This window comes from Lontra canadensis, unplaced genomic scaffold (genome assembly GCF_010015895.1).
Source record: "Lontra canadensis isolate GAN:19392208 unplaced genomic scaffold, GSC_riverotter_1.0 scaffold88, whole genome shotgun sequence".
Lineage (NCBI taxonomy): Eukaryota > Metazoa > Chordata > Mammalia > Carnivora > Mustelidae > Lontra > Lontra canadensis.
In genome coordinates, this window is record NW_022631082.1 from 364,325 (window position 1) to 388,411 (window position 24,087).

Below are 24,087 nucleotides of genomic sequence, written 5' to 3' on the forward strand. Positions count from 1 at the left end.
GGCTAGTCCCTATTTTGCAGAGTTGATAGCTCAGTAAATGCTCAGCCTCTGAAAGGTATGACCCCACACCTTGTCTCTCTCTCCCTGGCCCTCTGGGTCAACCCCCGTCATCCTCTTGGGACATAAAGGCACCGAGAGGAAAGGCAGGAGATCCAGGGTTCAGACTCCCTGGTCAGTTTGGTGGGACGTTTTCACTCCCACCACTCCGTGTATGAAGATTCCTTTTTGGGGCCCACAAGACCCTTCATATCCAGCCCCCGGCACCTCCCCGCCCTCACCCCCTCCGCTCTACTTCTTGTTCACTCTGTTTCAGCACACCACCGTCTTCACCATTCTTGCAAAACATGGGGCACGGTGTTGCCTCAGGGCCTTGGTACATGCTGTTTTCACTATCTGGAAAGCTCCTACCCTGGCCCGTCATTTTTTAGGTCTTTGTTCAAGTGTCATCTCTTATGAAAGACCCTCATGGAGCACTGCCAGCTAAAAACACAACCCCAAGGCATTCCCTCACTCTCCCCAAACGCCTTTAGGTTTCTTCAAGGTGCTTTGTTCCAAGTGACGTTTTATTACGTATCTGTCTGCTTGTTTCACATCCTTCCCTGCCCCAGATCAGGATCCAGGTGAGGACTGAGCCCGGGTCACTGCTGGGTCCACAGCACCATGCATGAAGCCGTCACAGCAGGCACACTCAGTAAATGTTGAACAATCACACGCATCTCACCCTCGTTAGGTGGGTGTCGTGCCTACACTGTGATGCCCTGAGCTGGAGGGGAGGAATTGCTTGAGATTAGGTACACCAGCTCTGGTGCCAGATGGACCTGGGTTTGAATGTGAGCTCTGCTTTTGCCACTTCATCTGGCCTGAACCTAGTGGAAAAGACGTTGGAACCGGGGCTCTGAAGGATGCTTAGGAGTTTGGGATACGAATTTAGGAGGGGCTAAGATAGTTCTCAGTATCGTTTGGTGAGTCACTGAACAAATGAGGGAGACAGAATCCTTCCGGGAAAACTTGTGGTTTGTGAATAGGAGCTTCATGACCCAGCCCATCCAGCAAGGGCTCGGACCCAGGTGTTCACCACTTAGCTGCTGCTGCCCTTTTTGGCCAGGAAGTCCCAGGGAGACAAGTAGTGTTTTGGGGAAAGGCCTGGCCTTGCTCCCCCTCCCCGCAACATTGCCTCTCCGGTTGCCAGGAACCGGAAAAAAACCCTCAACACCCTGCAGCTGCCGTATCTCATTCTGCCCGTTGTACAGACTGAGAAACTGAGGCCCAGAGCAGAGCAGTGATTTGCTCCGGGGTCAGGCATGAGTGCTTTAGCCCTGGGCCTCAGGTTTGGAGGGTGGGAATGGGTGGCAGTAGAGCCTGACTCAGAACCCCAGCTTGTATGGTCCAGGCTATGTCTGGGGGAATCCCTGAGGGGAGCAGGAAAGACTACCTGAAGGAGAAGGAGACTGGAGACAGGGCTTTGAGGGATGCGTAGGAGTTCGGGAGGATTCTTGGCAGCTGGCTTGCCTTGACTGTCTCCTTTGCCTGGTCAGCCAATGAGGGCATTGGGAGGTGCCTGAGGAAAATGCCTTGGCCTTGGCAGGTCTTGTGGGACAAAGAGGGTAACAGACCTGCCTCTCACCTGGGCTGACCTCCCAGGGAGAATGAGGGAGGAGAGGGCAGCAGGTCCCTGACCCAGTTACAGACTGTTTGTCTTCCTTCCTCCCGGACCAGCTGGGGTCACTGGTGACGTGGGCTCCCGCCCCTGCCCACCTCCCTGGCACCTTTGCTGAGAGTGGACCCAGAGGGGTAGGGCCCAGAGAAGGGGCGGGGTTCAGAGAGAAAACGGTTCAAGCAGAGGAGGCTGGGGACCTGGCTGACCGTCCAGCTGCCCCTTCCCAGCCACCTCTTATCACTGTCCCAGTAAAGCACCGACCTTGGGCGGCAGCCGTGGCCCAGCGTCAACACCACTGCTTGGCCTCTAGCCGCCCTGGCATCCCTGCCATCAGGAGCAGCGACCTGGGTCTCTCTCATTTCCCCACCCCGAGCCCCTCCGGCCAGGCAGCCCGGGCTCTGGTCCCAGCTCTGCTGCCTAGCTCTGTGACCCTGGGCGAGTGCCTCCCCGTCTCTGGGGCCGGCAGGCCAGGTGGCATTCAGGCACCGGAAGGCCCTGTGGAGGTTGGACACGGACCAGCCTAAAATAGGCCCCTCCATTCTCCCTTGGCCTCGGCAGACCGGCCAGGGTAGGGGAGTGGACAGAGGAAGAGAGCCCTGAGGTCCAGTCCCCCGCCACAGCTGTTATGGTGACTCACACTTGGGGGACATTAGAGCGGGGAGCGGGGCTGGCTATACTGAGCCCCATCCCACCCCCCATCCCGCTCAGGGCAGGAGGCTATTTTCAGAGCCTCAGTAATAGGTGAAATCCGAGGTCATTCCCCTCCCTCCTCCCCCGGTACCCCATGGCCAGAGGTGCACAGAGCCCAGAGAGGGCACTGGGTGGGGGTTCCTGTGAGTGTCCAGCCTGGAGGTGGGACCAACCCCAGCCACATCCAACCAGAAGGCCGAGCATCTCCCCGAGACCCCAGGCTGTTCTGGAAGAGCAGCCAATGGTCTTCACGGCGCCCAGGGGCCTGGGCTCCGGTCCTCACACAGGCTCGGAGACCCCGTGGGACCCCCAGGTTGGGTCTCCGCCCCTCTCTGGGCCTTGGATACCATCACGCAATGGGGAGCGGAGCCCCGACCCTTCCCTGCTCCTGGCAGATTGTAAGCGACTGGAACAATTGTAACAATGTCAGGGATAGTACCAAGAGTCTAGTGCAGGCTTTCCAGAGCTGGGCAAGGACAGGGCTCATCTCCCAGGAAGAGACCGCAGCGCTCCCGTTCTGGAAGCCCGCACGAGCCCCAGGTTCTCTTTGTCCTCCCTTTTCCTGGAGGCTGAGAAACCAGGTCCCAGAAGATCTGCAGACTCAGTTCCTCTGGATGAAAAACGGAGAGTGAGACAGCCCTCCCACCCCCACAGGAGGGGACAGGGGTCTCCACGGCCCCATGTTGCTCTCAGAGGGGGCCTTTCTGCACGGCTGGTCTATAGAAATGACCCCCAGACCTCATTTTTGTTTTCTTTGTGCCTAGGGCCCACAGAGGCAGCCCTCAGACCGCTCCCCCCGGCCCAGTGTCAGCTTTCTTTGGTGTTGGGGACACTCTCTGAGCCTCATTTCTCCTGCCATCCAGCACCTGCTGTGTGCTTGGCCCAGCTCTCGACATTGGAGCTCATACTTTATTTTTATTTTATTTATTTATTTGTCAGAGAGAGAGTGCACGCATGTGCACAAGCAGGGGGAGGGGCGGAGGCAGGATGTGGGCTTGATGCCCTGGACCTGGGGGTCCAGGGGATCGTCACCTGAGCTGAAAGCCGATGCTCAACGACTGAGCCCCCCAGGCGCCCCTGGAGCTCATACTTTAGTGCACGAGCTTGCAAACTGCAGGCCTGGGGCCCAGTGTCTGCCACCTGTTTTTGTAAATAAAGTTTTATCAGAAAGCAGCCTCACCCATTATCTGTGTGTCCTATTTAGGGCTAATTCCGCGCTGAGCTGAGTAGTTGCAGCAGAATGAAATACTCACTATTGTTCTTTAAGGTGCTCTCAGACTGGGGTTTGCTGCCCCTGCCCCCATCCTAGTAGACAGCGAATAGTTCCATAACATCCCCCATTCTCCTGACCTTACTTTCCCCCGTCTGTACAATGGGCTAGCCCCCATCAAGCGTCTGGGGACCCTCAGCTTGACCTGTCTGTATACTGGGGTTCAAGACAGCCCTCCATGAACTTCTGCTTGGCCTGCGCCTCCCACACAGTCCAAGCCCTGGTCTCCCCATTTGGGCAAGGGGTTTGCGCCTGGCCCCCACGCACTTCTGCTGGGTCCCCTCCGGCCTCGAGTTTCCCCCAGGGGTGACCGGGTCTGCAGTGGCCCCCTGCCCACAGGCGCCTGGCCCTCCCTGGGGGAGGGCTGGTGTCTTCCTGGGAATTACTCCAGGCCTCAGTCCCCCGGGCTGGGCAGTGGGCCCACGGTCCCCAGTGCGTCCTGACCTCCGGCCTCTCTTGCCTGCAGGATGAGTTCCACCCGTTCATCGAGGCGCTGCTGCCGCACGTCCGCGCCTTCGCCTACACCTGGTTCAACCTGCAGGCGCGGAAGCGCAAGTACTTCAAGAAGCACGAGAAGCGCATGTCCAAGGACGAGGAGCGCGCGGTGAAGGACGAGCTGCTGGGCGAGAAGGCCGAGGTGAAGCAGAAGTGGGCGTCCCGGCTGCTGGCCAAGCTGCGCAAGGACATCCGGCCCGAGTGCCGCGAGGACTTCGTGCTGGCCATCACCGGCAAGAAGGCGCCGGGCTGCGTGCTCTCCAACCCCGACCAGAAGGGCAAGATGCGCCGTATCGACTGCCTGCGCCAGGCCGACAAGGTGTGGCGGCTGGACCTGGTCATGGTCATCCTCTTCAAGGGCATCCCACTGGAGAGCACCGACGGCGAGCGCCTGGTCAAGGCGGCGCAGTGCGGCCACCCGGTGCTCTGCGTGCAGCCGCACCACATCGGCGTGGCGGTCAAGGAGCTTGACCTCTACCTGGCCTACTTCGTGCGCGAGCGAGGTGAGGCGGGCGCCCACGGTCTGGGGGGCGCGGGGGGGGGGGGGGCCGGGGCGGGCGGGGGCGGGGGGGGGGGGGGGGGGGGGCATAGCCGCCCCCTCACGTGCGTCCGGCTGCGGAGGTGGTTCAGGCTGGACTGGGAGGGGAGGCAGGTGCGGTGGGCGGGGCCGAGGGGGCCTGTTGGCCTGCGTTAGGGTAGGACCCGCACCTGTGCTGTGAAGGTCTGAGGGCAAGAGATACGGTTCGAGGAGAGTCTGAGTGGGGAGGCGGTCTTCAGCCCCCAGGGGGTTGAAGGTAAGAGGCGGGCTCTTGAGATCTCAGGAGGTAAGATCCTGGCCCAGGAGGTCCGAGGGGCAACTTAAGGACTTTTTGGAAATAGAGGTGAGGACACGCCGGTGACCACTGGGAGAGACCATCTGAGAGAGGGCTGGCCTTGGGCGCTGTGAATGCTAGTGGATCAACTCTCAGACCTTCAGCGGAGGTCTGGCGGGTCCCAGCTTCGTGCAGAGGGGGAAGATGGGTGCTGTGTGACTTTGGCTGGGTTACCACCCTCTCTAGTCCCCTGTGTTCCCGGCTCTGGCCATTCTAGCTGGGTGTGTGCTGGATCCAGGGTCAGCGCCCCACCTGGAGGCCAGCAGCACCTGTGAGGGTGGGGAAACCCAGGGCAGCTTCCTGGAGGAAGTGGTGCGGCAGAGCTGAGCTCTGCGGGATAGCTGGACAGTGCTGAGTGTGGGGTGTCCCAGAGGGTTGGCAGCCTGACCAAGACATAGAGGCCAGAGGCCTCTGGGTGTCAGCAGGGCTCGTGGCCCAGGGCCCGGGCCTGGCTGGGAGGGCGGCGGGATCTGTTGCCCCTGCTGCTTCCTGGCTGTGTGGCCACCTTGGGCCTCAGTCTCCCCCATCTATCAAATGGAGATTATCAGAGTTCCCAGCTGGATGAGGCCCCAGGGAAGTCGCGGGATCATGCATGTGGCATGTGAACGCTGGCCTGCCACGTGGCAGGTGTCAGCTGGGAATGTCTTCATGTGGATGGAGTCAGGTGTGCTCACAGAACCTGATGGTCACGTGGCCCGTGCCCACCAGCCCGCAACCCCCCCACCGGGGCTGAGTCTGGTACCCATGTGGGTACACACCCCGGGGGGCAGCCTGAGCGTGTCAGGTGGGTGCCCCCAGCTTGTAAGCCCAGCCCTGGCAGATCCCACGGAGCACACTATCAGAGACAGACTGAAGGAAGGAAGGCTGGGGGCAGGGGGTGGGGGGTGGGGTCTTGTGGGGACAGCGGGAGTCTTGCGCCCTGTGGGCTGGGTGACTTGGGACACATCACTGTTCTGTTTCCTCTGTGAGTGGGGGTAACAGCAGCGCTTCTCCCAGCGATGGGATAAGGATTTGATGAGGTTGTAGGACTCCCGTCTCCAGGGCGTGGGGGCGGTTTTCCCAGTCTCGACCTTGATTCCTTGACCTTGACCTTTTCTGCCCCCTCCCCCGCCCCCACCCATCAGCCGCAGACCCACTGAGGGCTTGGAGCGGAGCTGCCTTAGGGCCCGCGGAGGCAGAGGGGTGGACAAAGTGACTGGCTGTCCGGGGCAGGGGGCAGGGGTGGCCTCGGTGGCAGACGCATTGCCATGCCGGTCCAGGCCTCTCCCACCACTTCCATCCTCTAAGCCTGTCCCCGCCCCCACCTCCTCCGTGCTGAGCTGATAAAATTTTGAAGCGAGTTTTCTGCCGGTGTCAGCACAATCTCCAGGCGCCTCCCCTCCCCCAGCCACTCCCCTCCCCCCTCGGCTCAGCAGGCAGGCCCGGCCTCCAGGCTTCCCCAGACACCTCCTAGTCCAGCTGCCCCCCGGCTGCCATGCCTTTGCCGGCCAGCGGCCAGTGTGATCGGCCTTCTGGCTCGTGGGCTGGGGAAGGTCAAAGCTGTACCCACCCCTGCTTCCCGCAGGCTCCATCATCCCCATGGGAACCCCTGCTCAAGCTGGCCCCAGCCGCCCGAGCCGCAGCTGGCTGGGACTGAGGCGAGGGCTGATTCCAAGCCTGGCTCGGCGGCTGGCCAGCTGGGTGACCCGACACAAGTCGCCTAGCCTCTCTGTGCCTTCTCTCCTTGTCTTTATTTTTTTTATTTTTATTTTTTTTTAAGATTTTTATTTATTTATTTGACACAGAGAGAGCACAAGTAGGCAGAGAGGCAGGCAGAGAGAGAGGAAGGGAAGCAGGCTCCCCGCTGAGCAGAGAGCCCGATGCGATGCGGGGCTTGATCCCAGGACCCCGGGATCATGACCTGAGCCGAAGGCAGAGGCTTAACCCACTGAGCCACCCAGGCGCCCCCTCTCCTTGTCTTTAAAATGGGACGCTCAGATTAGCTGCCTGGTTGGGTCCTCGTGGTAAGTGCTCGACAGGCAGCCCCTGGGGGGGCAGGGGGAAATGCCAGGCTTGGGGCAAGGGCTCTGCGGGCCCCTGTTCTTACCCCTGTCCTCCCCCTGCACCAGCCCTGCTACCATCCTCATCACGGTTACCATTTGCTGATTCCACCCTCTGCCTCAGTGCTCCCCATACCAGGCAGGCCTCTCACATATAGAAAACTCCTATGTATGCTTGAGAGCCCTGACTCCTAACTCCACTTTCTCCCCCACCCCCGGATATTTTTTCTGAGGGCTTCGGCGTTCTTTCCCATTCTCTCCGCAGCCTGGCGGGAATCACTGTTGTACTCGTGTCGCAGGTGAGGAAACAGGGCCAGCAAAGGGCCCTACCTGCCTGAGGTCCCAGAGCCCAGGGGGGACAGAGGGGGTGTGTGAGTGCCAGCAGTACTGTTGAGGCCGGCTCCAGCCCTCCACCCTGGATGGTGGTGGAAGAGGAGGGAGGTAAATCGTGGGGTACAATGTTGGCAGCCTTGTTGGCACCCCGGGGCTGGGGCTGCGTTCTAGGCTCCCACAGGCCGGGGTCGCCCTCCAGGACCTCCAGCCTCATTCTGGGTCCCAGTGAAGTCTCTGTTCTTGGTCGGGCAGGTGTCAGTCTGACAGCAGAGAGAGCCAGCTGCTGGCAGCCCTCCTCCTTCTGTCTGGACGGTTCGTGGCCTGACCCCCTTCAAGGAGCCCCTTTGGGAGGGCAGGGATTCAATGAGGAGGCTGAGGATGGAGCCCTGGGGGATGGGGCACTCCTCTCCGGGGCTCAGTTTTATTTGGGGGATGGAGGGCTGGGAATGAGCTCTGAGAAGGCCCTTTCTCTGCTGGGGCTGCCAGGTGGGTCAGAGCCTGGGGCACCTCCTAGGGCTAAATTGGGCAACCCCAGGTGTCCATTAGGCACCCTAGGGCCCTGATTCCAGGGGCTGGACTCAGTGTGCCCTGGGGGCAGCCTAGGGGCCAGCTGAGGGGACCACGATGAGAGGGTGATGTGAGCTCTACTTTGGGGCACAAGGGGGCTACCTGCTACATGGGTGCAGAGGGGTGTGCAACCGAGTGGGGGACCCGGAAACTGACAATTTGCAGTTCAGTGACCAAGAACAAGGGCAGGAAAACAAAGCAGGGGCAGAGTGTGGAGAGGGGCAGGGAGGGGGGAAGCCCCAGACTGAGGAGTGAGGAGAGAGGGAGGCCCCAAGGAGGTGGCTCTTAGGATGAGGCCTGAAGGATTCAAGGGAGCCACGGAGGGATTTGCGTGAGTGTGGCAGGCACGAGGCTAGGGGGGAGGGGGTGCGCGGCGCACAGCCAGTGCAAAGGCCCAGAGGCCAGCATGGCCTGGAGCCTGAGGCACAGAGCAGGAAGGCCTCCAGGGACTGTGGGGGGCAGTGAGGCCTGCCGCGTGGCTTCCTGGTGAGGGTGGTAGAGAGGCCAGCAGCGGGTGAGCCCGGCACTTCTCCACCTGCCTTGTGTTTGGGAGGGAGCCTGGAGGAACCGGGGCCCAGAGAGGGAAGCTGCCTGCCCAGCCCTGAAGCCCAGCCAGGCCTCCCCACCCCCCTCTGGCGGCCTGAGAAACCTGAGGCGCGGGCGGGCGCAGTGCCAGGCTCAGGCGGGGGAGGGGCTGCCAGGCCCGCCCTCTCCAGCAGCTGCCAGCCCGCCCCGAGCCGCCAGCCCAGATGGTGCCCATCTGGTGACGCGGCCGCGGGCTGGCCTCCCGTTCCCGCCTTGTGCGGTGCCAACCGCCCAGAATGGTGCTGTGGGCAGGGGCCGGCTTGGGAAGCTTGTGGCTGCAGGAGGGGCTTCCGGGGTGCCCCAGGGAGGGTCCCTAAGTCCTCCTGGATGGAAGCGGGAAGCAGGCCATCGCGACAGAGGTATTGGTAACAGCCAACGCGTGCCACGTGTGCCAAGCACTGAGCACCCGGTTCTGAGCTCATCACATGTTATAGCTCGTTCCATCCTCTCCACCGGCCTGCCAGCGAGGGACTGTCAGCTCCTCCCATGTGACGGGTGGGGAGGCGGGCCCAGAGACCCTCCGACGGGGGCCCAAGTTCACACAGCCCCTGCGAGGTTGAGCAGAATTCAAACACACAGAATCCTGTTGGGTGATACCCACACCCTCCCTGTCCTGCCGCCCACGAGAACAGGGGGTGCTGGACACACGGGGAATGAATGAATAAGGAGCAGTGAGCCACGTCCCAGAGCCCACAGGCGGCCAAGCCTGGGGGCCAAGGTAACCATCAAGCGCAGCCCGGGCTCAGATGGCAGGAGAAGGGGCCTCAGTCCGCAGCAAGGGGGCCTGGGTCAGCCGCAGGCCCTGCCCTGCCCTCTCTGGTCTGAAGGCAGGAAGGTGGGACCTTGTGGGGTACGGAGAGGAGCAAGCCGGCCCCCGACCGAGGCCCCCCCTGCCTCCTCCACCCCCCTTAATCTTCATCCCAGCACTGGGTCCTTGGGAGACGGAGGGTGGGAGGGCCCCCATTTATGTGGGTGACGGACACAGTTTATGCCCGTGCTTGCTGCAGGCCCTGTGGAATGGATTCTTGTCTCAAGCCTCGGTTTCCCGTCTGTAAATGAGGAGTGTGAGAACCGCGTCTACCACACTGAGGACCCGAGTCAGTGACCTCAAAAAGCATACAGGAAGCACTACATAAATGCTCAGTCCTTTCTTGGATCCTCTTCCCCAGCTCCAGGAGACAGTGGGGGAGGGGGGGCACCTCAGTTCTGCTCTGCGACCCTGGGCCTTGTTCTCCCCTCCCAGGGAGCCCACAGGGGCACCTGTGATCCAGGACCGGCTCTCCACTGGCAGCAGGCCACGTCACCCGCTCCAGGTGTCTGGGCGGCGGAGGGGTGAGGGGCTCCCGGCAGCCTGGATTCCTCCCGGGCCGGGCAGCCAGGTGTACGGGCCGTCTCTGTGCAGGGAAGGTGCCTGCATGGGGGCCGAGGCCCAGACGCCAGCTGACAGTGTATTTATAGTGATGGCCGGCCTCCGGGCTCATGGTCAGCAGCAAAGAGACAGCCAGCAGGTGAGGGCTGTGCACGCAGAGCAGGCCAGGAGCCCGAGGGGGGCGCTGGCAGTGTTGGGAAGAGTGGGGATGACCTTGGTAAGTGACGTCACTGCCTGGGCCTTGGTTTGCTTCCCTCTCAAGTGCGCGTGGTAAGAGCAGGGCCTGTGGGGTTAAATTAGGGAATGCATGCAGGGTGCTAGAACACGGGGGTACCACGCAATAAGCACTCAAAAGTGATATGTTGCCTTAGGATGGAGGGGACCCTGACACCTGCCCCCACATGGAGGGACCCTGAGGACACGGAGCTCCTCGAGAGGAGCCAGACCCAGAAGGACACGTCCCGCAGGACCCCACTCCCAGAGGAGTCCGGTCCACACAGACAGAGAGGAGAGGGTGGGAGCCGGGACTAGGGCAGGGTGGGGAGTCTGTGCTTCGTGGGGACAGAGTCTCCATGCAGGGAGATGGAAAGTTCTAGAAATGGAGGGGGGGTGGCTGCACAATGGGATGAGTGTGCTTCCCGCCACCGAGCTGTGTGCTCAGAGACAGTTAGACAGTGGACACGGTGCTGTGTGTATTTTGCCCTCATGGAAGCAATGATTTGTTGCTGTTCCTGAGAAATAATAGTGCATTCTGTGGGTATCTGTCACGATAAATAAGTCATAAAAACGTCCGCTGTCGTCCTTTAGTAACGGTGATTATTACCCTCAACGGGCTTGCGGCTCCGGTCCCAGCTCTGGCCAGCCGGGCACCCAGCTTTGTGCTTCGGTCTTTCTGCACGTCGAGTGCAGGGAGTGTCAGCGATGGAAGCGGAGAAGACATCCACCTCTCGGTGGTGCTGGGCACTCAGAAGGGGAGGGGGAGCGTGCCTGTGAGTAGGTGCTCCCCTCCTGGTGTTGTACCCCTGTGGCCCAGGCAGGGGTGAGGACGCTCCCGAGGCCACCCGCAGAGTGCTCCTGGTGTGTGTGTGCGCGCGCACACGCGCATCCACACAGCCGGGCAGGGCCAGGCTCCCCAAGGAGCCAGCAGGAGGGGGAGCCAGCCCATTGCACCTGTGGCGGCCATCTCTGGCACCTCGAGGCTGCAGTTGCCCCCTTGGCCCTCTGCCCAGGGAGCCCAGGGGAGGCCAAGGGCAGCTAGGGACATCTTGGGCACCCCCCCTTCCCCAACCAGCTGCCAGGCCAGCCCCTCTTCCTCCAGCTGGGTGTGGGCAGGAAGTCACAGATGGTCAGAGTTGGTGACGGATGAGGGAGGGGGCACACGGGGACACTGCGTGTCTTGTCCAGATGGGGAAACCGAGGCCCAGAGAGGGGTGGGGGCAAGGCCCCAGGCTTCCCAGGAAGGGTCCTGTGTTCAGTCCATCCTGACCCGTCTTGTGCTCCAGGCTGACTTGGAGGGTGTTGGGAAGTGGAAGTCAGGGGGACCCTCGGGCCTCAGCGAAAATGCCTTGCATATGGCGAGGGGGTTTTCAAGTCTGGGGGGAGGAGGACTCTAGAATGTCAGAGCTGAGGTGGCTCCCAGATCCTGCAGGAGGCAAGTTCTGGAGTTCCCAAGGCTGGAGTTCTAGAATCTTCTAAGCTGGGTTCTTCACCATCCAGGCAGTTCTGCAGTCCCCCTGGGTGGGGGGCACCTGGGGGGCTCAGTCTGTTCCGTGTCTGACTCTTGATCTCAGCTCAGGTCTTGATCTCAGGGTTGTGAGTTCAAACCCCGCATTGAGCTCTGTGCTGGGCGTAGAGCCTCCTTAAGAAAAAAAAAATTCCCCTAGGCGGGCTTCAGAACTGCTCCCTCCAGGAGAATATAGTGAGGGCCACATCGATAATTTCATTTTTTTTTTTCTGGTATCCACACTTAAAAGTACAAATGTACAGGGGAAATGAGTTTTAACAACATATTCCGTTTGGCCCAGGGCATCCAAAATATTGTCGTTTTGACACATAATCAGTATGGACAAATTATTGAGATGTTTGACCTGATTTTATTTGTTCTCCGTTTTTGACTTTCAGCAGGTGTGTTACACTCACGCCCCGACTCTGACCAGCCACGTGTCGGGGCTCAGAGCTCTGCTTCAGAGCGTCTGAAGTCTAGACAATTTCAAGGCCGATCTCAAATCTGCCCCCAGTTGGATATATGAGAATATATAAGGAGGGATTCTAGAATTCCCTAGCTGGTTTCCTGAAAATCCAAGGGGAAGGTTGTAGAAGGCCTCACCTTGGAGCTTTTGACTATAGAAAGGCAGGGTCTCTCCTCCTCAGTGCTGTCATCAACATCCCAACCCCCGACCCCTGTGATGCCAAGAGTGCCCCACCCCCCCAGTTGTGACAACCCAAAATATCTCCAGATGTCCCTAGGGACAGAATCACCCCAGTTGAGAACCGCTGTGCTAAGAGAAGCCTTACAGTTCTTTGAGGTTGGGTTATTTAACGACCCAGGAAACTGTTCCAGAGCCTTGATCTAGAACCCTGATCAGCAAGCTGGTTCCTTGATGGAGAATTCCTCCAGTGTGTTCTTGACTGCCAGGGAGCAGGATCAGGAATTTCCTGAGGTGGGGTTTCTGGGTGTCTAGAAGCAGGATCCAGAATGTATTATGTTGGGTTTTGCCAACCAAGGAACAAGCTCCAGAATTCTGCAGGTTGGGTTCTGGAACAACTGGGGGCAGTTTCTCGCATTCTCTGAGGGGAGTTTTTTCAGCAACTGGAAACAGATCTCACATATCCCAAGCCGGGTTCTCAGGATTATGAGGATTCCCAAACTGTGAAACCTAGCAGCAGTTCTCCAATCAAGTACTGATTTCATCAATACCCAAGAAACCTGTTAAGTATATTTTTGAGCGCTGAGGGCAGGCCCCAGAATTCCTGACATTGGGTGTTTGCACGCCCAAAGATGGGCTCTGGGATTTTCTTGAGCTGGGTTCTAGAGCTCCCATGGGTAGGTTCTAGAATTCTCTGTGTCAAAGATCTGGAATGCTCAGGTCGGTCGAGGAAGCCTGTCCTAAGACCAGGGTATCGAGCAGAATGTTCCAGAAAAGATGTGTATGGAGGGGAAGGAGGCAGGTTTTCATTTCTTTGAGGTTCCCTCCTGACAGGCAGGGGCAGGGGCTGCCTTCTTAGGGGTAGCCGGCTGGCTGGCAGCCCCAGTTGGGGGCAGGATGTTTGGGAGCATTTCGTGGGGGTGTGTGACTGTGAGCGTCTAAAACCAGGCAGTCCCAGGAATAGGAATCGAGATTTCATTTGATCCCTGGTAGGTGTCTGTCGCTTATTGGTTGTGGGGACACGGAACCCTGGGCGTGTTTCTGGAGGCCGTTGTGGAGCCAGGGGACACCAGGGCAGCTCCTGTTCACAGCAGGCAAGGTGCTCAGTACGTCCTCAGTTGAAGGCAGCGTGACACCTGATGGGAGCAGAGTCACACGCGAGTGTGTTGGTCTGTGGAGTGCATGTACGGGGCACTTGTGGGTGGCCTGAGGGCTCACCAAGTTACGATCTCAGCAGATGTTCAGTTCTGTTAGCTCCGTTTCATTTTATCATAATCCCAGCGAGGTAGAGATGGTCATGAATTGCATTTAACAGTTGGGGAAATTGGGGTGCCTGGGTGGCTCAGTGGGTTAAAGCCTCTGCCTTCAGGTCAGGTCATGATCTCAGGGTCCTGGGATCGAGCCCCGCATCGGGCTCTCTGCTCAGCGGGGGGCTGCTTCCCCCTCTCTCCCTGTCTGCCTCTCTGCCTACTTGTGCTGTCTCTCTGTCTCTCTAATAAATAAATAAATAAAATCTTTAAAAAAAAAAAAAACAGTTGGGGAAATTGAGGCCCAGAGAGGGAAAGCCAGTGGCCTGAGGTCACATAGCTAAGAGACTTGAGTCGGGACTCACACCCAGCTCTGGTAGATCTGAGGGCCCAAAATGGTCCCCTGGGAAGGGGCTGTTTGAGGTATGATAGGGACCGCCCCAGAATGTCCCAGGATCCCCCCTTTGGGCTTACAGGACTTCGATGCTAGTGAGTGGGTGCCAGGTTCAGTGGGATCAAGGAGCACCTTTGGGGGCTGCTCCTGGCTGGGAGTTGGACCTGCCTCCAACTCTCAGTTCAGGGGAACCAGGGAGGCAGGAGGCACAGCCTAGAGGCCAGGTGTCTCTTTCTGGGTCCCTGTCTCTTCATCTCTGTCTCTCTCCTGGTGACTGTCTCTGTCTCTGCTCACACCGAGTCTGTCCCTGCCTTTGCCAGTCTCCTCCCTGCCTCCCACCCAGGCCAGCCTGTGGGCTGCCCGGAGGTGGCAGCAGCAGCTGAATGGGCCCCTTGTTCCTGACCACACCCGCCCCTTGGGGTAACCCCGGGACAAGCCCTGGCAGCAGCTGCCTTAAAGGGCCAGTGCCCAGCAAGAAGGGGAAGGAGAGGGGCCGCCTCCACTCCCAAGCCACACCCCTCCCAAAGATGGCAGAACCGATATGTGAGGGTGGGAGCCGTTGTGGGGGTTCCATACCCAGACATCCCCAGGCTCTCGTAGTTAGGTGGTCCGGGGGCTGGCGGGGGCCGCCCAGGGATGGAGATGGTTTGTGCATGGTGGGGCTTGGCTTTGACCTCAGACAAATCCCGGCTCTCTGAGCCTCAGTCAGTTTCCCCGTCTGTCTCCGGGGCTCCTTGCGTCTACCCCGGGGCTTGTTAGGCAGACAGAACAGCATCTGGGCCAGAATCTGGTATGCAGTCGGCACTCTACACAAGCCCATGGGGCTGTCCTGTGGTACCTGAGGCTCAGGCATTCACCTCTCTCCTGGCCTGTGGCTTCAGGGTGGTAAGGCCAGTGGCCATGTGTACTTTCAAGAGGCAAGCTGGTGACTAGAATTAAAAGGCTTTTAAAGCATGTCCCATGCTGAGCTGAAGGCTGCATTTATGGAGTACCAGCTGCATACCAGACCCTGCGGAGAATCTTCCCATTTTCAGCCCCGTTTCACGGAGAAATTCAGAAGCAGAGGCTCTGGCTAGGGCCACACCGTCTGCCTCTCACCACAGGCCTGCCACCTCCGTCCCCTGCTCAGGCCTGGGAAGCGTGGGGCTGCCCACTTGCCCTCTCTGGGGCTCAGTCTCCCCTTCAGAGCAATGGGAGCAGCCCCCGTCTGCCTGCAGACTAGAAGCCTCTCGCTTGCCCGCACAGAGGACGCTGAGTCTGCGGGCCCGGGGCGTCCCCAGGGGTCCTTAGACAGGGCTGCACCCGGTGGCCACTCTGGGTGGCCTCGGCACTCCTGTGCCCCAGGCCGGCCCCACAGACGGCCCAGGACAGGTTGCTGCCGGATGGACAAGCCTGTTCCCTGCTTCCTTATGTAAGCAGGTTATGCAAGGGCAGCTGGCCTGCTTACATAAGGGGAGGCCGGGCCAGCGCCCAGCTGGGGAGGGGGAAGCTCTTAAAGGGGCCGGTGTCCCCTGAGTCTCCCCTCTGGGGCTCCTGCACTAACCCACACTGGGGAACCTCGTCAACGGGCTGATTCCGGGCTCGTCGCTGCCACCTTGTCCTCGTTATTATTACTGCTGTTGATGTTGTTTATGGTTGACTCCGGTCTCTCGCAGCTGCCGCAGGTCAGCGGCTGGGGCACAGAGCCCTGGCTTGGCCTGCTCTGATTCTGACGTTACTTAGCGCCGTCTCTCCCTGGGCCTCAGTTTCCCCACCTGTAAAATTCACTTGCCTCGTGGGGTTGCCGAGGGAGCAATGAGTTAAGACCTGCGAGAGGTCTAGGCCAGCACAGAGCACATACAGGCTCCGTGCTCAGCCAGTTGGTAGTCAGGAAATATGATTCAGTGCTCAGGATGGGCCAAGCACAGCTCTGGGGCCTGGGGCCCTGCAGGGAACCAGACAGATGAACCGCAGCCCTTGTGCAGCTCACAGTCACCGGGAGAAACAGACAGAGGACAAGAATGAAATGTCAGTTGATGATGAGGACTATCAAAAAAATAAAGGCAACAGAATAGAAAGGGGGCCGTCTGCAGGTGGGAGGAACCACCTGTGCAAAGGTCCTGGGGCAGCACTGGGCCTAGTGGTTTGAGGAGCAGCAAGGGCTGGAGAAGAGTGGGTGAAGGGGAGAGGAGGGAGAGGGGAGGGGAAGGAGGGGACGGGGCAGGTATGATGGGCAGGGCCTTGGGGGCATCTGCAAGGACTTGGGCCTTTCCCCCAAGGAGGTGGGAGCCCTGGAGGGCTCACAGGCGCCCTCTGGCCACTGTGGGGAGCACACACACTGGTGGGAAAGGGAGGTGCTGAGAGTTGAGGGACCCAGGCCACTGCACGGGTTCAGGAAAGGGATAATGGAGGCAGAGGCAGGAGCCCTATTGCTAGTTGGTTCCCTTGGCTGTCAGCCTGGGCTCAGTGGGGCTATGCAAGTTGGTCACCTGCATCACGTGGCCCTTCTGAGACTGGCACTGGGCCTCCTGCCCCCTGCCTGCGGCCAGGCACCTGCCTGGGCATATGCAGGGGAGAGAGGGTTGAAGTGAGGGCAGGGCGCCCCTGACATGCTCAGGGGCTCTCCTGGAGCCGGGCGCTGCTGTCAGACAAGCTGGATATGATCCTAGGAGGCCCACGGGGCTCTGGGGGGCCAGGAGAGCTGCTACCAGGTGCCCAGCCCCCGCACGGCGGCATTTTGCCCATTTTCATCCCCATTCTCACTGTAGGGGACCTTGGCCCAGCTCCTGCCCGGCTCAGTGCCTCGTTTCTTTCTCCGCGAAATGGGAGTGACGACCTGTAACTGTTGGGTGGGTTCAGTGAGCGTGGAGCATACAGCAGGCGCCTTTCCAGTGACCAGCGGCAATAAGGCAGGAGACCCAGAAGGGAGAGAGCCCGCCGGCATGGGAGGTGTGCAAGTGGAGACCCACCATAGTCACTGAGATGGGACAGCAGATGGGTAACTGACTTGCCCTCTCTGAGGCACTGTTTTGTTCCAATAAAATGGGACCACAGACCCAGAATCCCCACAGTGCCTGGCCACATTCCAGCAGAAAAAGGTGCTGAGGCTAATGGTGTGCTCCCCAGCCCCTATGTGACAGCTGGGGAAACTGAGACCTAGAGTGAACAGGGGGCTGGGCTGGAGTCACATAGCTGAGCTGAGGCAAGACGGGGTGGGGGTCGTCTCATCATGTGGCTCTGATGCCCCGGGAACAAGAGCCCCTGGCTCCAGTCCACTCACCGTGCCTCAGTTTGCAGATCCGTGAAATGGGCACACTCCTGGGCTCCATAGGAATTACTGGCCACCCAGGGAAGAGGCTGCGAGGGTTTACGTGGCCAGCCTGTGGTTCCGGACCCACCCTCCTGGGGTGTTGGGGAGACTCACGGGGGATGCGAGCACAGCCCCCCACTACACACACCCAGTTCCCCTTTGGTGCCAACTGATGATGTGAGAGCAGATTCCTGGAGGCTCCCGAGGTAGCTCAGGCTTTCTAGCTGATGGAGGGGGAGCTGTTGTGCTCCCTGTGCCCGGGAACCTCAGCCCCTGCCTGGCCCTGGGGCAGGGGGCAGGGGGCTGACCTGGCCTCATGCACTCTGTAGAGACACTGGCGCAAGACCATCTTGCCCACTGTGAGCCGGCAAGGGCCAGACACGTTGAGGGAGGCGGCAGGTGGTGAGGCGAAGCCTCCCTGCACAGGTCAGAGGGCGGCGTGTATCCTTCCCCCAGGAAACCTTCCTGGGCCCCCCGGGACAGATTTCAGTTACTTCTTTGGGCTTCTTCAGCTGCAGGTCCCCCCCTCTGATATTTAGGACCTGAGCAGTGGGGGGACCTACTCAAAAGAGGATTTTTGCTGCTCCTCAGAGGACCCAGGGGCCTGAGAGGACCCAGGGGGAGTGTTTGGGTGACATCCCACGCTCTGTCCTGGGCAGAAACCTCTTGTGTCACACCGATGGGAGTCTGTATCGCCCTCAATCTGGCCTTTCCCTCTGAATATTTGCCCAGTTTTCCCAGCAGTCCTCCGATGCCTTTAACAAGCATTTAGTTTGCGCCTGCTGTATGCCAAGCCCTATTAGGATAATTGCAGTCGTTCATGCGGCAAGCGTGTATTGGGCACCTCCTGTGTGCTGGCCCCTGCTGGAAGGGTCATCACTGGTCTGCAAGCATCAATTGAGTGCCAACTACATGTGAGCATTGATTGAGCACCGACTGTGTGCCAGGCTCCCCAAAGAGTGGTCTCAGGAAGGCCAGGAGAGTAGAAGAGTCTTCCCACTGCCTCTCCCTCTGGGCTCGGGCCCTCGAGTTTCCAACCTCTGCCTGCATTCGAGGCAGTGGGTTTAAAGCGTGGGCACCAGAACAAGGGTCCCTGGGCTCGGATCTGCTTGTCCGCTTACTGGTGGTGAGATTTGGGCCAAGCCCCTGCCCGTCTCTGGCGCTCAGTTTGCCCCTCCGTCACACGGAGTGCCCAAGGTCTGAGGTGTTTGCACCTGACGTTCACTTTGTACAGGAAGGGACAGAGGCACAAAGGGGGCCTGCAGCCTTTGGGGACCCCCTGCCTCTTCCAGACAAGGCTGGGATGGGGCCCATTCTACCGACCCCTCTCCAAGGCCAGGGTGCTTTCCTGGGAGGCCCAGAGGGGGCAGCACTGGCCTGCGGCCACACAGCCCCCGAACAGGCCTCTGCCCACCTCCGAGGCCCTCCCTTGGTGCCCGCCTCCTGTGGCAAGGCTGCTGGCCTCTGGCCTCCTGACTGCCCCGGGACTGCTGAGTGTGTGGTGCGGCCCAAAAAACACGTGAAGCGGGGTGAGCTGGGAGGGGCCGTGGCCCCTCGGATGCCCCCCAGCCTGGCCAGGCAGCCCCCACCCCGGCATCCATTTTTGGGAAGAGGGTGTTCCCTGGTGCTCCCTGGCGCTCCCGCCGGCGCCATCCACCCTGCCGTCACAGATGTTGCCGGGGCTGGCCGTCCCCTCCTGGGCCCGCACATGTGTGCTCAGCCCGGGCCCATGTGGCCCCTGAGCTCCCCCCCCAGCTCGCCCCCTGGTCCCCCCACAGCGGCCGCCGAGGCGGGCCTGCCAGGGAGGCGGGCGGAGGCCCTGGCTTGGCTGCTGGAGGAGCCAAGAATTTGCTCCAAATGTAAACAGCAAGTTATTTTAAGTCTGCCCCCTCCCCGGGTGGCGTTGACACATTTGACATTGGAGGGGACCGGGCTGGGGGGGGGGAAGCCAAGCGTGTGGGTATTTTTAACCTGTTTTTCCCGGCCCCGGTGCCACCCGGAGTGCGGAGCGCGAGTGGCAGCGAGGGCCGCCCGGCGGGCGCACGCTGAACCCCTCGGAGCCCCGAGGGGCACCCCCCGGCCGCCCCACCCGCCCCAGCCCCAGCCCCGTGCCAGCCAGCGCCTCCTGCGCGGACAAAATGGCCGCTGGGGCCGGCAGAAGCATCTGGAACCGGGGGAGGGCGCGTGGAGAAAATGGCCGCCAGAGAATGATGTCATAAGGTGGCGTGGCGGCCAGAAGCGTCCCGGGGTGGGACTAGTCCCAGCCTGCAGGCCTCCGGGGGGGCCCTCGGGCCTGCGGGGACCTCCCCACCAGGGGCTCAGGCCGGGCGCCCCGAAACGGCCGGGCCGGAGCTCCCGCCGGGCGTCCGGGGACGGGGTGGCACCCCCAAGTGCAGCCCAGGGCCTCGGGCTGGTGCTGGGGAGGCAGCGGGGGCGGGGGGGGCGGTGGAGGGCCCTGACCCTGACCCGCTGGCCCTCGGTGTCCACGGGCGCCCGGCGGGGCTGGAGCCAGGCCACGGAGCAGGCCGGGCAGCGCGGGAGCCGGGCTGGGGCCGGGTGGGAAGAAAACAGAAACTTTTCTTTGAAAGTGACTCCGAAGCAGGTTGGCTCAGGCCCAGGCGGCCGGCGGCAGGGAGAGGAAGAGGGAAAGTGTGGTCCAGACTCGAGGAACACGCGGGTCAGGAAGCGCAAGGCGAGGGAGGCCCCGGCGGAGACCGGCGTCCCCGAGGTCACCCGTCCGGGCCCTCCCTCGCCTCTCGGGTCCCCTGCTTCTTGTCGGCGTTTCCCAGACGATTCCCCGGGGGGCCGATGAGCGCATTGCCTTGGACGTCAGGCGTCTCGCTTTTTTTCCCTTTGATTTGTCCAAATGGCCCCTGGAGAAGGGGTTTCGGATCCTCTGGAGGGAGATATGAGGGCTCAGAGAGGGAAGGCACATCTGCGGAGGTCACACAGCGGGTCGACTTCATTGTTGCTGGGTTTGGGAGTCTGTGTTCTGAGCCCCCTGGGGCTCTGCTGGGGGAGCGGGGATTCCGGCTGGAGTTCCTCACAGCCCAGGGCGGTCTAACCTCTGCTCCCACTGTCACGCTCCCAGCGAAGTCCAAGTTTAGCCTGAAGCCCTCCTTCTGCCGCTTGACCCCCGGCCCTCCTTGGGATACTGGGCACAAAATCCTTGACCGTGAACCTTGTGGGGCAGGACTTTGGGTCTGTTTTGTTTGTTGCTGTGTCCGCAGAGCCTAGAATAGGGCCTGGTGCACAGTAAGTGCTCGGTGCGTGTGTTAAATAAAAGGGTCACAGTTTCGTCTTGTGCTGGGATTCACGCAGACACTAGTGTGGGATGGGGGTGGAGGCTCAGGGGCACGAAGCCGGTCGTCACATAACTGGACATACATGGGCGTCTGTTGTCACACTTCTTGGGAGGGACATGAGGAAGTGGATTCCCAAACTTCTCTAACATCAAGCCCAGATCCTGTGCCCGGAGGCTGTGGACACATAAACCACATTTGAGCAGAGACTTGAGTAAATTGAGGGGGATGAGCCAGGCAGGCATTTACGGGAAAGGCATTCCAGGCAGCTGGCACAACCTGTGCAAAGGCCCTGGGGCAGCACCGGGCTTGGCATGTTGGAGGACCTGTGGGGAGCGGTGTGTGTGTGTGTGTGTGTCTGTGTCTGTAGCAGAATGAGCAAGGGGAGAGAGGAAGGAGGGGAGGGTAGGGAGGGGACGGGGCAGTAGGGGGAAGGGCAGTTTAGGCAGGGCCTTGGGGGCCACAGGGAGGGAGGACCTTGGAACTGCATATATTTATAGCCCAGACTCAGTCCAGTGTGCTGGGGACTAGGGCACAGGCTTGGACAAGGGGCCAAGGGAGAGGGTGTTCAGAGAAGGAGCTCTTAGAACGGGGCCAGGGAAGGTAGCTGCAGCCTGCCCGAGGGGGAGGGGGCAGGAAAGGCACAGGGCAGCGGCGGCGAGAAGGACAAAGGCCAGGGTCCTGTGTGCGGCATGGCCTTCCAGGACAGAGAAAGTTGAACCTGAGCTGGCTAATGTTTAAAAATGGCTGGTGACACCCGGGAGCTGGGAATTCCAGGGCCTGGCTTTGGTTTCCTCTCTTGCTGGCTGGTGTCGAAAGGCAGACGTGGCAGCCGCCAGAGCCAGCTACGTTTGGAAGCCCGCGAAGGTTGGAACGTAAATCCGGCTCGCTCTCCGGGCAGCCCATGCCGACCGGGCGGACACGCCACAGGGCCCAGGCGGGAACTCTGGGCTCTCCCACGTCTCAAGCCCCCTGCCAGGTTTGAGAGAAGTGTCGCTCTGATCTCATCAGATCCCGTCCTTTCTATGTCCCAATGACAAATTAACAATGACCCGTCTGTCCGTCCCCAGCCATCACCCTGGGCCGGGCTCTTCCGTCTACCGGGACACCTGCCTGGGCTCCCAGCCACCCAGATTCTAGAATTCGCCCAGCACCAGAGACTTTTTTTTAATGTGTGTGTTTTCTTGTGGCTAAAAAAAAACATATAACATAAAGTGTACCATCTTAACTGTCTCTAAGCGCACAGCTCAGCGGCGGAAAGTACTCTCACACCCCCACCCTCCGGCTCCAGAACCTGCCATCCCCCCACACGGAGACTCTGTCCCCACAAAGCACAGACTCCCCACCCCCTGCCCCAGCCCAGGCTCCCACCCTCTCCTCTCTGTGTGGATGGGACTCCTCTGGGGCCCTCCCGGGAGTGGGGTCTTGTGGGACAGGTCCTTCTGGGTCTGGCTCCTCTCACTGAAGCCCGTGTCCTCGGGGTCCCTCCGCGTGATGGCAGGGGTCAGTGTCCCTTCCTTTCTAAGGCTGGGCTGTGTTCCCGTGTGGGGACGGACCAAGCTGTGTGTGTCCACACACTGAGGACACTGGCGTGACGTCCATCTGTGGCGGCCGTGAGCCCCTCTGCCGTGCACACAGGGGTGTGAATATCCCCGGGGAGTCCCTGCTTTCCCCTCTCTGGGGTAGACATGCGGCAGTGGAATTGCTGGGTCATGGGGACTCTGTGTTTAACTTTCCGAGGGAGCGGCTGCCCCATCTCACGTTCCCGCTGCCACGCTCCAAGCTCCCGGCTTCTGCTTGGCCTCCTGGCTGGTGGTGCTGTCGAACCTACCAGAGCTGAAATCATGGCACTCCACGTGGCACGCGAGAATCGGGCCCGAGCTTCTCACAGCAGCCACGTGGCCTGTGCGGCCCAGCTCTCTCCCCTGGGCTCACCATGTTGGAGCCACATGGCCTCAGACATCCTAGGTTTATTCCTGCCCCAGGGCCTTGGCACTTACTGTGCCTCTGCCCGGCTCCTAGGACGCCGTGGCTAAGGCCCCCTCCTAGAGGCCCCGCCTGACATCTGTGTCGAAAGTCTCCCCCAGAGCCACTTTCCGTCCCCTCACCCAGCTTTCTGACCTCGCTGGAACGTAGAACCAGGCAAAATTATCTCCATCTTCCTCTGTGTGTTCACTTCCTGCCTGTCTCTCCCTCCCTTGGCGCGCTGCCATCCTCCCCCCGCCTCCCGCCAACGCCTGGCGAGTGGTAAAGGATCGCTAAACGTCTGTGAGGTGACCGTCCGGCTGTGCGTTGATCTCCCAGTATGAGCGGCGGAAGTTGGAGCCACCAGGTTGAAGGGAGTTGTCTGGTGCCAAGGGGTGGCTGCTCCCGGGGCAGGAAGGGCGGGACCGGAGGCCCGTCGGCGCCTTTGTCCTGGGCTGGGACAGACCAAATTTGGGCTCATGGCCATGGACAGGAAAGAACAGTCTGTACACTCCGTCAGTGGGCTCCAGTGTACATTTCTACTGTCACCACGGTCATGTGCTTGTTTGAGCAAAAAGCTCCAGGAGGTGGTGACGTTCTGGCCGCACGGGAACTCCCTGCAGACCCAGGAAGTCGGGAGAACTGGGCCCAGGCCAGCTCAGGGACTCGCTTGCAGTATGGCTGTAGTCGGTGGCCAGAGTGTCCCTTCGACACGCACGAGTGTGGCTGTTTCCTGTGGGAGCCGAAGTGCCTCGTGTGTCTCGTGGAGAAAGAGGCCCTTGAGGAAGGTCCCAGGATGATGGGAGAGGGTTGGCCTTGTAGATGCGGAAGGAACAGAGTTCCAGGCAGAGGGTACAGCCTGTGCAAAGGTCCTGGGGACAATAGTTGCCTGCTTTGTTGGAAGACCAGCCAGAGAGGCCCGTGTGGCTGGAGCAGAGTGGGCGACGGGAGGGGAGGAGCAGGAGGAGGGGAGAGCGGGGAGGGGACGGGGCAGGTCTTGCAGGGCCTGGGGGACGGGGTGGGGGGGGGCGCGGGAGAGGGGAGCCCTGGAGGGCAGTTGGCAAAGGAAGGACTCAGTTCATTTAAATTCTGAGTTTGGAAAAATACTGTCACCAAACCCCTTATCTGTGATGGGCCCTTCCTCTTCCAGAGTGCCTCAGGTTTCCACCGCGTGCCCATGCAGGAAGGCAGCCCTTTGAGAATATTCCCTTTATAGATGGGGAAACCAAGGCTCAGAGTGGGGAGATGTGACTTGTGCCAGGTCACACGCCGGGGCCAGGACTGACCGCATGCGTCTCTGGCCTCCATGAGGCGCCCGAGACCAGCCTGGCCTGGGAGCTGCCCACCCTCCCTCGGGCCTCCAGTGTGTTTTAAAAGCTCTAGAAAGGGGCGCCTAGGTGGCTCAGTGGGTTAAAGCCTCTGCCTTCAGCTCAGGTCGTGATCCCAGGGTTCTGGGATCGAGCCCCGCATCGGGCTCTTTCCTCAGCAGGGAGCCTGCTTCTTCCTCTCTCTCTGCCTGGCCATGTTCTGCTTCAGTTTTCACATAGGAGACACGTCTTGTGTTTTCCTCGTGTGGAGAAGACCTTCTGAGCAACACTGAGTGCCAAGAGGGAAGGCTGGGTCTGAAGTGGGCCCCAGGAACAGCGT

General features: G+C 60.6%; 1 protein-coding gene across 4 annotated transcripts in view; it reads left to right on the plus strand.

Annotated features, from left to right (window-relative positions):
• NFIC (nuclear factor I C) overlaps positions 1–24,087 on the plus strand; it is a 60,147-nt gene that overhangs the window by 10,991 nt on the left and 25,069 nt on the right. For all 4 annotated transcript variants that reach the window (XM_032883536.1, XM_032883535.1, XM_032883538.1 and 1 more), the window contains exon 2: positions 4,084–4,615. In XM_032883536.1, the coding sequence (XP_032739427.1) occupies positions 4,084–4,615 (532 nt within the window). The remainder of the gene's footprint in view (positions 1–4,083; positions 4,616–24,087) is intronic.